This window comes from Adiantum capillus-veneris, chromosome 15 (assembly GCF_014529385.1).
Source record: "Adiantum capillus-veneris isolate H3 chromosome 15, ASM1452938v2, whole genome shotgun sequence".
Classification (NCBI taxonomy): domain Eukaryota; kingdom Viridiplantae; phylum Streptophyta; class Polypodiopsida; order Polypodiales; family Pteridaceae; genus Adiantum; species Adiantum capillus-veneris.
Genome location: NC_140945.1, coordinates 134,712,424 through 134,729,601, shown reverse-complemented (window position 1 = coordinate 134,729,601; position 17,178 = coordinate 134,712,424). Strand labels below are relative to the sequence as shown.

The 17,178-nt window shown below is 43.3% G+C and overlaps 1 protein-coding gene across 1 annotated transcript in view; it reads left to right on the top strand.

The window, feature by feature from the left end:
• Positions 1–10,168: 10,168 nt before the first annotated feature.
• The window catches only part of LOC147441529 (mitochondrial outer membrane protein porin 5-like), a 38,541-nt gene continuing 31,531 nt past the window's right edge, over positions 10,169–17,178 (top strand). Inside the window, exon 1 of the mRNA XM_086483740.1 lies at positions 10,169–10,545. Within this exon, the coding sequence (XP_086339866.1) occupies positions 10,309–10,545 (237 nt within the window). The 5' untranslated portion in view covers positions 10,169–10,308. The remainder of the gene's footprint in view (positions 10,546–17,178) is intronic.

Here is a 17,178-nt window from a genome sequence, read left to right as displayed (position 1 = left end):
TTCTCTCTTCTTACCCTTTATCTCTTGAGGTGCCGGTGTAGCACTCCACTCTAAGAGGTGCACTCGCACATGCTTTGCTACCTCTCTTTCTCTCTACCTCTCTCAGATCCTGTATGATTGATTTTGTGTATGTGCGACTTGCTAGGTATGTAGATCGATTAATTTTATTGGTTGTATCGTGCTATTATTGCATATTTGTAGGGCCCTCTGTGCTCTCAATCTGGCAAGGTCTAGACTAACCAAAGGCAAAAACACTTTGTACGATGCTGATACAAAGACTTGGGAGCCATTTACACCCTTTGGGATTGAAATGAAGACTGAGTGCAGAGAGCAATTGGAGTAGGAAGCCATTTGCAAGTTGATTCAAAAAGAGAGGGTTGATTACAATGCTCCAGTCAATGCACCACAAAGAGTCATGTACCGACCACCAAAGAAGAAGGCTCCAGATAAAAGAAAGAGGGTCCGTTGGACTGACACAGCCTGACTCATCATCACCTACTAAATTTTTGGTTTATACCAAAATTCAAAGAAAAGGGGGAAGAAATGTAGATGGTGGGAATGGCTGCTAGTCATAGACGCCTGGTCTGGTAATTCTCAAAGGCAGTTACTACAGTAATTGGAACAATGTACAGTCATTCACAGGTCCAATCAGAAGACTATAAATAGGGCCCATTACTCAGTTTTTATAAGCTACTGTTGGCTATTGATATCTTCCCTCTTTTGGGAGCTAGTGTTTAAGCTCTATACACTCTTGTATCTTGTAGTCCTAATTAAGCTCTGAACAGACTTGACTCACTTTGACGTACTAGTTTACTATGAATACATACCAATTCAAGTTCCAGTTCAATCTATATTCTAGTTCAAGTCTTACTTTCCATTTCAGTTTTGTCTTATCTAAAGTCTGAGCTGATACGAACTAACTCTAACTACCAACCTTGAATAGTTGTCATAAGTGTTCGACTCATTTCACTTCATGATGCAGATTCATGCTACGGGTTCATGACTAAAATACGATTGGATGACATAGATACATGCTATGCATGTGGAAAAAACAACAAATTCAACCTTCCTTTTATCCTTGATTACAGAGAGAGAGAGAGAGAGAGCGAGAGAGAGAGAGAGAGAGAGAGAGAGAGAGAGAGAGAGCATAAGGCTAAGTAAGGAACAACACTAGAGAAGTGGAGATAATACACATGATAGAAAAAATGAACGCAACAGACGACATGATGCCAGAAGTTGCAGAAGAGATAACAATGGAGATCATGGTGGGTTCAAGGAAGGGTTGGGGGGACTTGAGCGTTAATTACAAAATAATGATTATCCTCTTTCTCTCTCAAGGTGAGCAAAGTGCTTGCTCTTTTCTATCATTGGGGCCATTGCAGTTTTTCCTTCTCTCTTGCGTTGAGCACATAAATAAGCCTAGCTAGTGGCAACCCCTTTTTGGGTCAAGCTTGCTGCTTCAATATCGCCATGAGCATTGAAGCCTAGATTTAGTAGCGAGGCGGCTAGCCAATCTCCTTGCTTTTCTTCAACATGATTGCACGATGCTGTGTTTATGTGCGCAAAATTGTGGATGACCAAAGTGAAACCCCTCGGTCGTCTGGCTTTATGTGCTCAAGGCTGTAGGTTGAGCACCATGTAACCAGAATCACTGACTGGCTTTGTGTGCTAGAGCTAAGATCTGTGTGTGTGTGTGTGTGTGTGTGTGTGTGTGCGCGCAGAGGTCCTAAAAGACCTTCAAACTCTAAAACTATATTCTTGATATGGAGGCTGATGGTCTCGTTGCGTAGTTGGGTGGGGTTGGTTGTAAAATCTAGGCAAGATTGGATGCATTGAAGTTATGGTGAGTGGAGGTTGACATGCCCAATTCCATAATTTAGGGAAGCTAGGGATGATTAAAACTTGCAGCACAGAGTGCTTGCATAGGAGGTGGGGCATTGATGAGGGTCCACTCAAATGAGAGTTTGTTCAATGATCCAAATCTCCTACCTACGGTATGCAAAACCCTCAGCTCCAAAATATTGTTTGAAGACATGAAGTATTGTTGTTGTTGTAGAGGGGAAGGAGGGTGTGGCGCATTGTAGGAGGGTAGGGTATGGAGGGATCATAGGAAGGAAAGCCCTCCATTGCTACAACGGGCGGCCAAGGAAAAAAGTAGGTGAAGCTGCTTCGGCCGGGCCAACCGTTCATGAGAGACGTCATGCATGAATGGTGGTGGCAGAGGAAACCGTTGCAAAACTACAATCTCGGCCAGTTGAGAAGTGTAGCACCAATTACTTTTGCCATTGCGATAGCAACTCATGAATTCAGCACAAACCCTTTGGCAGTTCATGGCTAGTGCTATAGAGGACAGAGTTGATCACACCCCTCGGGACATCATTTCTCCCTCTCGCTCTCTCTCATAGTCGTGGACCATGGTGCATGTGCATAGTTGCTACCTTAAAGACACCCCCTCTCCCTCTCCCTCTCTCTCTCTCTCTCTCCTTGTCTCTACTATATATCCACCATTGGTGCTGCTCTAAAAGCAGATCCTCCCCTCGTCTCTCCATTCTCTCTCTCTCTCTCTCTCGGCAGATTGGATCCACCCCGCCTACAGCTAGTGAGTGCGTCATCTCGTGACTCAATGATTTTTCCCATCTGGTGCAGTCGCAGTACCTGTCCTTGTCCAGCTGGCCTGTCAACCAGCTTTGCCAATCAGTGCCTCGAGCGCTCACCTCATAATGGACCACCTGTCTTGCCCTGCTATGTGTGCCACCTATCCATTGGGTGTGTATCCAAGTGCCCACCTCGTGCTCATACCAACACGCCTATATTGCATTTCTCTCAGTCAGTTGTTTTCGTGTGCATCCATCTGCTCGGAATTGTCACAGAAACCGTTATGCAGCACCAACACCTACCTTGTGTTGTGCAACCCGACCACCACCAATCGGGCTCTCTCTAAATATTGGACTCTCAAGGAGGTGGCACCCTTGACAGTCGTCCAAGTGGCAATTGTTTTGACTTGCAGGGCCGGTCAACAGGTCACATTTCGACCCTTGGTTTTTTTCGCAAGCCTCTTAGTTTGCACAAAGGGCGATATGCTCAATCACCAAAAGTGTTTAATCACTTCAACCTCACTCGCAGGGTTTGAACACGGGCGTCCACTGAGAGAGACCACAGCTCTACTACTAGCATAACCACGTTGCTCATTCTCACCACGTGTTCAAACGGCTATTATGCTCAAAGCCCCAAAGGGGGGGGCGGGGGGGGGGGGGGGGGGGGGGGGGGGTGTGTTTGTTTAAACCCTTTTCAAAAGAACCGGTTTCCAATGGTGGACGCGATTCCCTGCCACGTCAGCAGAGAGTCCGATATCTAGGACGAGCCCACCAATCACCCTACCTGGAGCTAACTCAACTCGCTTTCTCTCTCTTTCTTTGTGTGTGTGTGTGTGTATGAGAGAGAGAGAGAGAGAGAGAGAGAGTTGGGTTATGAACCCCAAGGGGTTCATAACCCAACTCTGTGTGTGTGTGTGTGTGTGTGTGTGTGTGTGTGAGAGAGAGAGAGAGAGAGAGAGAGAGAGGGAGAGAGAGTTGGGTTATGAACCCCTTGGGCCTTGGGGCTTCACTGCATACTTATTTTTGGATTAGATTTTCTTGTCTTTCAAAGGATCTTCCCTATCTTGATCTACCAATAGAAATTTATTTTGGTTTATTAAGAATTTGAAACTCTTTTGCTATTTTTAGCTCCAAACCACAATGCTTCATCATTTTCTTGACAAGTTCCTCCAATAATGATGTCTACTAACTTATTTACCAATCAAATTTTTTTGTACCAACAAAATTTTGATTCTATTTTTAGTCATCCAAAAAGAGAAGTCATCTCTATGGTATTTGCCGTTTGGGCAGACCAAAATACAATAGTGGTGCCTTAACACTATTTGACACTAGGTATTAGATGAAGTGCAAGCGGTGGGATCGACAACGGCGCTACACTGAAGTACGTATTTTACAAAACTCAGACGCCATCCGATTTGTCCGTGTTTACTTTTCCCCTATCTTTCCTATCCAAGTTCATTTATGAGAGAGTGGACAAGAAACTCAATATGGCAATGTGGTTAGACCATTGGGTTGCCACGTGTGAGGTCTTGGGTTTGAATCCTGGGCATTAGCGGGACACGTCAACTCTTTGATCTTTTTCCAATCATCGCTCTTCCTCCTGATTTGTGCGCAACATTGTGCGGCGTTGATCCCATTGTCCGCAGGTTGTTAAGACCATGTGTTAGATAGTGTCGTGGATAGTGGCGTGGCTTTTATGGCTACGTAACATCTCTCATCGACGCTTTTCACCAAAAAGCTCTACGACCTTGCAACGCAAGATGAGATTTTGCATTAAAATTAGACTTGTAATGAGCAAGAAAATTAGCTAAAGTAAATCAAGATTCCAGTAAAGGGGACATAACTTTTGTATATGACATCAAAACCTCATGAAACTTCTTATGTATGAGTTTAAGATACAAGTCAAGTTTTCAAATAAAAAAATTACATGAAAAGAGCAAAAATAAAAATTATACGTAAAACTACACTTCACTACTTATATTGGAGGAGTAAAAAACATCGTCAGTCTTTGAATATAGGTAAAAACATATTGGCACATCTATCACATACCTAATGAGGGATTTGCCAAAGAAGTTTGGACCTATTTAACAATAATTTGACTCATTTTCAAAAGAGAATAGTAATTTAGCAAAAAATTGTCCATCTCCATAAATTAGTTGTTGAAAATAGCCATGGAAAGACACCTTTAGAGCTTCATTTAACTTTGTACTATTTTTTACCAACTCATATTGAGTGTTGCACATAATTTTTGATCATTTTTTACTTAGATAACCTACATAGTGTTGGAGAATTTTTTACAAATATAGTCTCTAAAAGGCACAAAAGTGGCTATTTTTTTCAGAACTAGTGCTAAGGGATGTGTGGACGAGAAATTTTCATATTTAAAGATAGAGAGAGATGCATTTCGTGCATTGCGATGCTTGTGCTCATTGAAAAAGAAAAAGAAAAACTATACATAGGATATATATGTATGGTGTAAAGTTGCCACCATTCTACACATTTATGATAATAATGTATGGAACGTGTTGTTTTCTTGCCACTTTTATCCCCTTCAATGTTGAAGAAGGACTTATGCTTCTCCTCCAACGTTGGAGGGACTTTCTTATTGTAAAAAATATTGCTATTGCACACGGAAGAACTCATTCACCGATGTTCTATGGAGGCTTGTATCCATTCTAGATTACATTGCCATGGTGTACTATCCATGTGTCCTTCGTAGGTGTTGGAATTAGGGTTGCAGAGAAACGCACACAGCTTGGAGAAGACGAAGGAAGCTCAAGGAACACAATAGAGAGTATGTTACTTAGTGTGCAATGAAAAGATAGATAGCCCTAGAGTGATGTGCGTATATACAATGCTCGGGGGGGGGGGGGGGGGGGGGGGGGGAAACCTCCTAAAAAGGGAAAAAATGCCCCGACGATCCTAGTGTGTTCACAGACATCACTACCACATGTATATGGTAACAAATCCCCCTTGGAGTGATGCGGTGAACGAGAGCTGGCACATGAGTAAAGAGAAGTGCCATGCCCTGAGGACATGATCAGTCAACAAAGGGGAGTAAGCCCAAAGCTTTGTGGAAAGCTTCTCACGAGACAATGCCTTTGTGAAAAGATCTACAAGGTTGTCCTGTGTTGGCACATAAGCCAAGCTGATCTCTCTTGCTGAGAGCCTCTCCCTGACATAGTGGTAATGCACCTCAATGTGCTTTGTGCGAGCATGAAAAACTGGGTTCCTCGCAACTGCCAATGCGCTCTGACTGTCAGTGTAGATAGTGTTGGCAGTGTCCTGCCCAACACCCAAATCAGCCATAAGCCGTCTGAGCCATACACACTCAACCGTAGCTGTGAAGACTGCCCTGTACTCAGCCTCACAAACAAAACGTATTTTGGTTTCACGAGATGTAGTGTTTGTGGATGACACAACCTGTAACCTTTGCTTTCAGCACTATAACCAACAAAAATACATTTGACAGCCTTATCATCCAATTTTATGCGCTGTGTTTGTGGCACCAAAGCATATGCCAAACAGCCAAAAACACGCATGTGCTCAATAGAAGGCTTTCTATCATGCCATGCTTCATATGGAGTAATAGACTGCAAAGCTTTCGTAGGACACCTGTTAAGTACATAAGTGGCACACATGATGGCCTCAAGCCAAAAAGAATGTAGCAAAGCTTCACTTTTGACCATACATCGTGCCATTTCCGTCAGTGACCTATTTTTCTTCTCAGCAACACCATTTTGCTGAGGTGTATAAGGCACTTTACATTGGTGTTTTATCCCACAACTAGCCAGAAATGCATTAAATTCATGAGACATATACTCCCCCCCTCGATCGGAACGGAGGGTGCCCATAGTACATTTCGAGACATTTTTAGCCATAGCCAAAAATTGTTTGAAGCACATAAAAACTTCGGACTTCTCTTTAAGCGGAAATACCCATGCATGCCTCGAGTAATCATCAATGAAAGTCACGAAGTACAGGTAATTGCCCAAGGACGGAGTTTGCATGGGCCCACAAACATCACTATGCACAAGCTGCAACCTGCATGTGGCCCGAACTGAACCATCCTTTGGAAACTTAGAACGCTCCATCTTACCCAGAATACAGCCTTCACAAACATGTTTGATAGGTGCTTCAAGAGGCGGCAAAGAAGCAACCATATCAGATTTCTGCAAACGAAGCAAACTAGCAAAATTCAGATGACCAAAACGTGCATGCCAAATTTTTGCATCTGAAATAGGCCTTGAATCTGCAACTGCATTTGCAAAATTTTGTCCACACTTGTCATACAAAGTGAGCTTATACAGCCCATGACACAAAATCCCAGATGCAACAATTTCATCACCAAAACTGAGATCATGAACTGTACATCTGTCATCCACAAATTTGACTACAAGTCCAAGTCTAGCAAGTGCAGATACAGACAAAATATTCTTCTTGATCCCAGGTATATAAAGTGCATCAACAAGTGTGAAAGAACTGCCATTTGCAGTAGTAAGCACAATCTTTTCAACTCCCTGAACCGGATAAGAGGCATTGTTGGCACAAGTGACTGAATTCCCATGAGGGACAGACTCGAGAGAGGTGAACAATTCACGATGTGACGTAATGTGCTTTGTAGCACCACTGTCGAAATACCACACATGTGAATCTGCAGCAACTGACAAGCATGCATCATGGACAACAGGATTGTAAGTGCACTCTGCGCTAAAAGCCCATTATGCATCAACATCAGCAACACAGTCTCCTTTCACAGAAGAATCAACAATGGCTGCATTTGTAGTGGAACCAGCATTTGCAGTGGAACCACCCTCTTTCTTCTTAGCCTCTTTGGCCTTCAACTTAGGACACGACTTGATCAAGTGATCATTAGCTTTACAATAATGGCAACGCATCTTCTTTTTGCCCTTATCACCAGAATTTCCAGACGAAGTGCTGCCAACAGAAGCATTGGGAACAGAAGTTTTGCAGCCACTCTCAGAAGAACCATAAGAAGTGGTTGCATTGCTGTTACCACCCTTTCTTTGAGAAGCAATAAAAGCTTGTTCAATTGCACGCTGTCTAGTCCTATTTTTTCTAGAAAGTGACTTGCAACAGCAATGTGCATAATGCATCAAACTTCACAACTTCAAGATTTCCTTGGGTCATCAGTCTCCAAGTACTAGCAAAAGTCTGGTAGAAATCTGGTAAGGCATCAAGAACAGTCTGCACAAGGGAACTGTTTTAAATGACTTCACCTGCAGAAATAAGTTGCTCATTGATATCCTTGACACTAGCAAGAAAAGTGTCTATATCATCATCCTCATGCATAATCTTTGACTCCAGCTCTTTACGCAGCAAAGCAATTTTAGCCTCATTGCGGCTTGCATAAAGACCTGCTAGATATCCCAAGCCTGTTTTGCAGATTTTGTTGAACGGATGTGAGGAACAATGGTGCGCTTCACAGACAACACAATCAATGCAGGAGCCTGCGCATCCTTTACATCCCAACGAGCTTGTTCTATCGTAGGCAAAACAACTCTAATAGCAGCAATCCTTGCAGCAAGACCTGCAACATCCTCAACATCTCCTGCATCCTCAGAACCAGGACGTACATCAATGCCCTGCACAATATTCCAGACGCCCTTTGACACAAGAATCATGTAAGCCCACATAGGGTAATTGTCCCCATCCAACCTGTCCTCAGCAGCAAACATCTTGAACACATCTGTGTTGTTGTCAGCCATGGTAAATGTTGCACCTGATGTGAAAACTACTAGAAAATAGGAGAAACGGAGTGGGAACAACATGTGCTATATAGCACACACCGTAGAAGACTGTAAGGCACCTGTTATGCAGAAAATGGCACTGACAGAAATTCTACACAAAATGACGAAATTGCCTGTGCAGACCTGCCTGTAGTAGAAACGTAGGCCGAAATGAGCCCAAATCAAAAATCTGAGCAGACTGAACTCTACAAGCTTCCTTGAAATATTTGTCGACCTACGAATGCTTGCCAAAGCTCACTGAAATTGGAGAAAGTGAGCAGGCGTGTACTGTAGCTGTTGGCGACTAAGCCCGAGAGGACGCAACCTGCTTTGATACCAATTGTTGGAATTAGGGTTGCAGAGAAACGCACACAGCTTGGAGAAGACGAAGGAATCTCAAGGCACACAATAGAGAGTATGTTACTTAGTGTGCAATGGAAAGATAGATAGCCCTAGAGTGATGGGCCCATATACAATGCTCGGGGGAAAAAACCTCTTAAAGAGGGAAAGAATGCCCCGGCGGTCCTAGTGTGTTCACACACATCACTACCACATGTATATAGTAACAGTGGGGCATCACAAAAGGTCGTCAATCTCATTATATCCAGTACAAACTCTTCACATAACCAACGTCTTCACCAAGCTTGCAACCAAATTCTTCAGCAATCCCCTTCGCTACAAACAATGTGGTCACCCTTCGAGGTTGTGTACATCCAATCTTTCTTCAATGTGTACACTGATTTTGCTAGATATTGTGTGACTTGTGTTGTTTTCCCTGAGCCAATTTCTTCAATCACAACTAAAATTTGGCTCTCATGGATTGCTCTAACCAACTCATTTTTCCATTATATCGATCCCTATGATCGTCATGCTCTCTATGAGTCCTTCGATCACCATCCTTGTGGCTACAATCCCTTCTATATTCATCCTCTATGTCATGGTCTCTTTGTCTTTCATAACTTCTCTCATATCGATCATGTCCACCATGATCTATCATCAGCTTGTTGATCATGTCTAATGCGATCTCCATCATCTCCTCTACAACTTCTGCCATTGTGCCGATTATCTAATGTTCTTTGTGAGTCCTTTGATCACCATCCTTGTGGCTACAATCTCAGCTTCGATCCCTTGTATATTCATCGTTTCTCTCATCCTTGAATTTCATAATTTTTATTGCTTGAATAACTTTTGTCAAAATATCTTTCAAACCTATTAATCAATAACAACCTATTGGTCATTGGGGTGCATATATTATGTTCACTTCATTGTGGCTAGCCATTTATAGGCAGGCCTCGTGATTTCATGACTTATTTAATTCTTGCGGGTTATCCTTCACACTATCTCACACGGGCGCAACGGGAGGGGATCAACGACTGAGGTGATTCGGACCATCCGATGCATATTTGTAAATTTAGGACATTTGGTAAATTTGGAGAGAAAAGTAAATTCGGGTAGGCTTGTAAATTCGGGGCAAGCTGCACCCCATGTCTCGAACCCACAACTTCCCCACTACAAGCCATGTGCTCTAACCACTACGCCCGCTTGCATTCATTGAAATATAGGAGATTTGAGTATGCCATATAGTAAATGGGGGGGCGGGGGGGGTTTGTAAATTTGGGACAGATTTGTAATTTTAGGTCGCTCCCACACCGTCTGATCTAACGGTCCACGATTGACGCCCCGTTTTTGTCCTCCATCCCCTTGTGCCCGCGCCCCTGTGAGATAATGCTGAGGGCCAGCTGCTTTGCCACGTCCCACTTGCATGGTATCTGATGTTCAATATTGTACGAAAATTATGCACGTGGCAAGAAGGAAGCATGCAACTGGCGTGGATGTTTGGCAAGTCTAGCTGCTGACGAATGGCACTCAAAAGCGAAGCATTAGTCTAATGGACTCGTGTTCTCTGCACCTTCTTCTCATCGTGAAAGGCAGCAATTTCACGTTGTAGAGGAGCGGGTAGCGGGATGGCTACCGACAGTAACAAGCCTGTGTTGTTCAGAGACATCGGAAAGAAGGCGAAAGATTTGCTGCAGAAGGGATTCACTAAGGGGCACATGCTCTTCCTCTCACATATCACGTCAACAGGTGTCACCGTTTCCACCTCTTCCATCATGTCTGAGGGCCTTATGATTGGGACGGTTGGCTCTTCTTTCCAAGCAGGACGTGTCAAGTCAGACCTCTCGTTCTCCACTCTCAACCAGGTGCAACTTCTTCTTCATTTCCATCCAGCAAAGATGAATGTTGGATTTTTGCTTAATGCAATATATATGTTTTTAATGGTCAAATGCGTCGCTACAACAAGTTTGGGTATGCAGGTTTCTGTACAGAGTGGGCATGGTGGTTCACCTCACCTTGCATCATGTCATGGTAGTTTGGACAACTACATTCCATGGCTTAAGTAAGTCTACGGCTTTGTAGCTTCATCTAGAAGAAAATGCATTTAATGCACATGTTTGCGATCGCAGGTTATGTACTTTGTACAAGCAGTCCAGATGACCATAATCCATGCGTTACTTTTTTATTGCTTGATCGCTTTTTGGGGCTTTTAGGAGTTGGATTCAAGGCCTTGAGATTTTTCCTTAGAAACGTATGAGAATAGTAAGGAAGGTGCACAAGTGGTTGAGATAAATTTATGAAAATTAAGCAAACGTCCATGGGCATTGACATGTGTAGTTCAAGATTACTATGTGTGAGGATTGGTATAGCTTGACATGCTGAATTGTGAGGAAGTTGTTGCCCAAGCAATAGACTTTTATTTACAAGGCAAGTTTGTGCTTAATTGTAGTGTAAATAATAAGTACCTATAAAGACATTTACTATTGCTTTTGAAAGAGATTCACTTCCTTCGGCACATTGTTTCAAAGAATGGGGTACGCATGGATCCCGCCAAAGTAGAAGCAATTAGGTCATGGCCAGACTTGAAGTCCGTACATGACACTCAAAGCATTTTAGGCTTATCTTCCTACTAGAAGAGGTTCATCCGAAGTTTTGTTGAGATTGCTGCTTTACTCCATGCATTGCAAGGAAAAGGAGTTTCTTTCAAGTGGACAGCCAAGGAAATTATAGCCTTCAAACGCTTGAAAGAGAAGTTGACTTTAAATCCGGTAATCGTTTTGCCAGATCTTTTGAAACCTTTTGTGGTTTAATGTGATGCATGTGGCTACAGTCTTGGTGCAGTTCTAATATAGAATGGCCGAGTAGTCGCATACGAGAGCAGAATTCTTTTGAAGACCGAAAGGAACTTGCAAGCTTATGAGAAGGAATTGCTGACGGTAATGCACGCTCTCACTAGTTGGAAACACTATCTGCTAGGGGTTGATTTTGTTGTCCAAATAGATCATCAAACCTTGCGATACTTTCTCACACAAATGAAGTTGTTTGGAAAAAACATGCGATTAACAAACATGTCAATGTTCCATTGCATGTGGAAGGGAAAAAGAACGTGGTGGTTGATGCATTGTCACAAAAGCCCTAAATTTCAACAGTGTCAATTCAGTACCATTGTGAACTAAACGAAATGAAGACACAATATGTTGAAGATTCAGATTTTACAAGGGTTTATGATCAGCTTGTTGATGGGCAACATCATGAACACTATATGCTTAAGAATAGCTTTCTCATGATGCATGGAAAGTTATGCATTACTAAACAGTTACGGCCAAGGGTTTTGATGGAAAGTCATGCCCACCATATGCTGGCATTGTGAAATTGATGCGACAATGAAAGGGGTTAAGACATTCTTCTATTGGTCAGCTTTACGTTAAGATGTTGACACATTTGTAAGATCATGCCTAGCAACTTGGCACCATTTCTCATTGATTGAATATGCTTACAATATCACTGTGCATACGTTGACAAGCAAAAGGCACCATTTGAGATAGTGGACGGAGGGAAGAAAGTCTATCCATTTTCCAAACTAAGGACAAGATATTTGAGGCAGATAAATATGTGCAAGATATGGATGAAACATACAGGAAGATAAAGATGTCTCTTGACAAGACTCGGGCTAAGCAAAAGAAAGCTATTGATTGTCACCGTCGTGAACTAGTATTTTCACTTGGTGATTGGGTACTCTAGGGTCCTTTTCAGATTTCAGAAAAGATCAGCGATGTAGCTTACAGGTTGAAGCTACTAGAAGGCTGGAAAATACATAATGCTTTGAATGTCAGCCTTCTAAGGCCTTCTGTTGGTAATGTGCGAGAGAATATGCTTGATGAGGAACAGCCCGAAGTGGAAGACCCGGATGAGATTCTTGTTCTTGAACAGATATTGGCACATAAGGAAAAGAAGGTTAGAGGAAATGGTTGCAAGTTGCTATCTGGTGAAGTTCAAGAACTATCCATCTTTGGATGCTAAATGGATGGAAGAGTCTGAATCGGTTGATTCACCTCAGCTATTGCAACTACATCTTGAAGCCTTTTAGATGGAACCCATAGTGACTTGATGTAGCTCTTTGGAGCCAAGTGAGAGCATGGTTCATGATGCTCAAAGGAGTAGTTTAGCAATTGTATCTACTCTTTCCATACAGAATTTGGCTAGAGAAGTTTGTGCTTGAGAGTACACTAGAAGACTTCTATGCTTGATATATATGTGGTAGCCAGGTTGGTGGGATTGTCTAATCGGTTAACGCTACATTTTTGTATATCCTCGAGTCCCATCATAGATGTCATGTGACACATCCAACCCTATGTGTCCGTGGACAAGCTACAGCATGACCAGGGTTCAGTTCAGTCTAGTCAGTCTAGAATAGGAAGTGATCTGGCACTTTTGTGAGTGTTCGCTGACCGTGCATGTCCAGACACTTAGAGTAGATGCATATCCTCAGGTCGCACACAACATGATCAATCTGATTTCCATCAGAACCCAGCAAGAGCATTTTTACAGTGCATAGACCTATTTTTCCTGTTTTGACATTTTTCACTTATTATTTTTAAGTGACTTTTGTTGGAAACTAGGTAGGGCAATTTTGCTAAGTTTCTATATATAGAAACCTAGTGCTAGCACTTTCTGGCAGAAGAGGCAGCAGGAGCACTCGGTCAACATCCAACTTCTTAACAGAACCCCCAAGAGGCCTAGCGTTTTTGCATCACAACAAAAGGCTGCCGTTTTTGGATCAGATCAACCAGCGTTTTTGCTCTTGCAGATTCCTGGCGATAGCAGACCAAGCAAACTCCCCAGCGTTAGCAGATTCTCCACAGCAAGACCATTTTTAGCCCTAGCATTTTTGCATCTGCAAGACACTTCAACGTTTTTGCAGATCTTCGGGACGGAATCGCCACAAGCATCAGCGTTTTCAGTTTTCAGCAGTCACTCCACAGTAGAACCCCAAACCTCTCACATCTCACCTTCTCGCAGCAGTTCCTCGCCGCACGGTCAAATTCCACAAGGTTTACAGATTTAGCCCGGAAAATGTAGATTTCAGCATCTGCGTTTTCAACGTGTCGTCGTCGCATCGTCGCCATCGACATCGTCATCGACATAGAGTCAAAATTCAGCAGACAAAGATTTACAGATTTGAGCCATTAGCATTTTCAGATTTCAGCCCGTCTCGTCGTCGTCCTCATCGTCGTCGACATCGTCGGCGAGTCCAAAGCATTGTAGAGATTTGTGCAATCAATAGTAGACCGCTCTCGCCATAGAGAGTGGGGCCTTCGAAGGAGGGTTTGACAACATTCTGGTGTTGTATTCTTCTCTCTCTATATCTTAGTCTCAACACCTTCATTCATAGTGTTTGCCACTTTTTTTGTGATCTTGAACTCTCACTAAAGGAACGGAAGGCTCTCCCTTCCGTAAGTAAAAGGAACCCTTGAGCACAGTTCAGAGCACTCATCTTGAGCAAAGTTCAACATTCACTTCCGCTGCACCTTACATTGGTACCAGAGCTTTGGTAGTGTTCTGTATCACTCAAGGAAAGAACCACAATTTATTTATTTTTGCTTGTTGCGGTCGCACATAATCCAAGTTCTCTTGGGCGTGTCAATTCCTAATCGTGTTTTTGAAGAGTGACAGGAAACCCAAGAAAGAAGGGCTTGTCCAACCTCCCCTTGTGCCTCTTTTCACTCATTGAGAGCGGATCGTACACGTAGCGGCCGGCCAATCGATGTGAGGTGGGAAAAAGAAACCTTGGTGTGAGCGCAAGGCCGCCAAGGGGTGCGTCCGTGGGAAAGAGAAGAACTCGGGTGAAGAGAAGATCCTTCTCTAACACAGATTGCAAGCGAAAGAAGAACCACAAGAACCTCAAGAACCTCAAGATCCTCAAAAACCCCAAGACCCTCAAGACCCTCAAGAACACAAGACCCCAAGAAGTACAAGAACCCAAGTTCTCCGTGAACTTAAGAACCCAAGACTTCAGTGGATGGTCATCACCTGAAGCGGAATGGATACTTCGCATGGAGGTGATGAGCATGAGGGAAGAAGAATTTTTCCCACCAGGAGGTTTTTCTGACCCTCCCCCTTCCCCATCCGCCAAGGATTGCACTAACTCCTATGGAAGCTTTGGAGCATATGTTTATGGAAAGGAAGTTAGAACGTGAAGCACGACAAGCAAAAAGAAAGGCCGACTTTGAGCGTGAGCGCGAGCAAGCACGCTTGGAGGCCGCAGAAAGAAAAGCAGAAATACAGCGTGAATACGAAGAAAGAATGGCAACCATAGAGCATGAGCACAACGAAAGGAAAGCCGCCTTGTTCCGATTCTTTTCTCACGTGCAGGCACAGATGTAAGAGATTCGGGAAAAGGAGACTCTCATTCTCTTCTTCTCCCAAGCATGACACACATGATTTGCATGATTATGATAAGCATGATGATTTGAATAACAATGACAAGGATGATGAATCGCATGATAATGATAAGCATGATGATTTGCAGGAAGATGATGTGATTGTTCACAAGAATGATGGGTTAGTTGATACTGTTGCTAGTGAAGCTAACCTCGTTGCAGATTCGATCAATCACGAAGAATTGATCTTGGCTCTCGAGTCAAGGTCCAAAGAACCCTCTCAGGAAGAACCGATCTTGGCTCTCGAGCCTAGGTCCAAAGAACTTCCACAGGAAGTATTATGTGTCCGTATGATTAGTCAGCACACATTGTACGAGTGTTTCATTCGTGATCGTTTCCTGTATTTTAGTCAGCGTCTTTATGTGATCCCTTTTCAAAGGCATGCCATATTGTACGTTGAGCACAATTCACTCATGAATGAGCACGGATGTGTGCGGATTTCTCATAAAAAGCTCAAAAGTATGCATTTAAGGAAGTCACATTCCATGTCTCTTCCTTGGCATGACACAGTTTCCGAAAGAGCACAAGAAAGATCGAGCATCAAGCATCGGCATTTCCATTGTGTTTTGCCACAGTCGATTGATTTAGATCAGAAAGACAAGTTTCGACCTCATTGTTTGCGTGTGTTTGATGAACAGTTTGGCACTCCGTCTATATGTTCATCTGCATTACATGCACAGTTTTTTCGAAAGAATAGTATTTTTCCAGTCACTTTACATGGAATGGGTATGTTTATGTTTTTGTGTTGGAAGGGGTTTCAAGAATTTTCAGCCTCGGAGATTTTTGAAGAAGGTAGCACATGACTATAAACGAATTTACATGGAATGGGTATGTTCATGTTTTTGTATTGGAAGGGGTTTCAGGAATTTTCAGCTTCGGAGATTCTTGAAGAAGGTAGCACATGACTATAGACGAACTGGAAGCATTGAAGAAGACTTTGTCGCTTTCGGCGCAGCCCAAAGAAGCAAGCGTTGCAGACTTTTATGAAGTTCAAGTATCGCACCACCCATGCATCCGAGTGGGCCGGCGAAGAGTCCTTCCTAGGATTCCAGACGACGTTGGCGATCTCCTTCGACGCCATATAGTTCGGTACCGGTACCTCACTTTGAAAAGGAGGGGATGTCACGTGACACATCCAACCATGTGTCCGTGGACAAGCTAGAGCATGACCAGGGTTCAGTTTAGTCAAGTCAGTCTAGAATATTAAGTAATCTGGCACTTTTGTGAGTCTGTTCGTAGACCGTGCATGTCCAGACACTTAGAGTAGATGCATATCCTCTGGTTACACACAGCATGATCATCAGATTTCCATCAGAACCAGCATTTTTACAGTGCATAGACCTATTTTTCCTATTTTTGATATTTTTCACAATTTATTTAAGTAACTTTTGTTGGAAACTAGGTAGCGCAATTTTGCTAAGTTTGTATATATAGAAACCTAGTGCTAGCACTTTCTGGCAGAAGAGGCAGCAGGAGTACTCGCTCAACAGGCAACTTCTCAGCAAAACCCCCAAGAGGCCTAGCGTTTTTGCATCATAGCAGAAGGCTTCATAGCAGAAGGCTGGCATTTTTGTACCAGATCAGCCATCGTTTTTTCTCTTGCAGATTCCTGTCGATAGCAGACCAAGCAGACTCCCCAGCGTTAGCAGATTCTCCACAGCAAGACCATTTTCAGCCCTAGCGTTTTTGCATTTCCAAGGCACTTCAGCGTTTTTGCAGATCTTTGCGACAGAATCCCCACAAGCATCAGCGTTTTCAGTTTTCAGCAGTCAGACTCCACAGTAGAACCCCGAACCTCGTAGATCTCACCTTCCCGCAGCAGTTCCTCACCGCACGGTCAGATTCCGCAAGGTTTACGGATTCAGCCCGGAAAACGCAGATTTCAGCATCTGCGTTTTCAGCGCGTCGTCGTCGCATCGTTGCCATCGACATAGAGTCAGAATTCAGTAGATAAAGATTTACAGATTTTAGCCATTAGCATTTTCAGATTTCAGCCGACATCGTCGGCAAGTCCAAAGCATTGTAGAGATTTGTGCAATCAATAGTAGACCGCTCTCG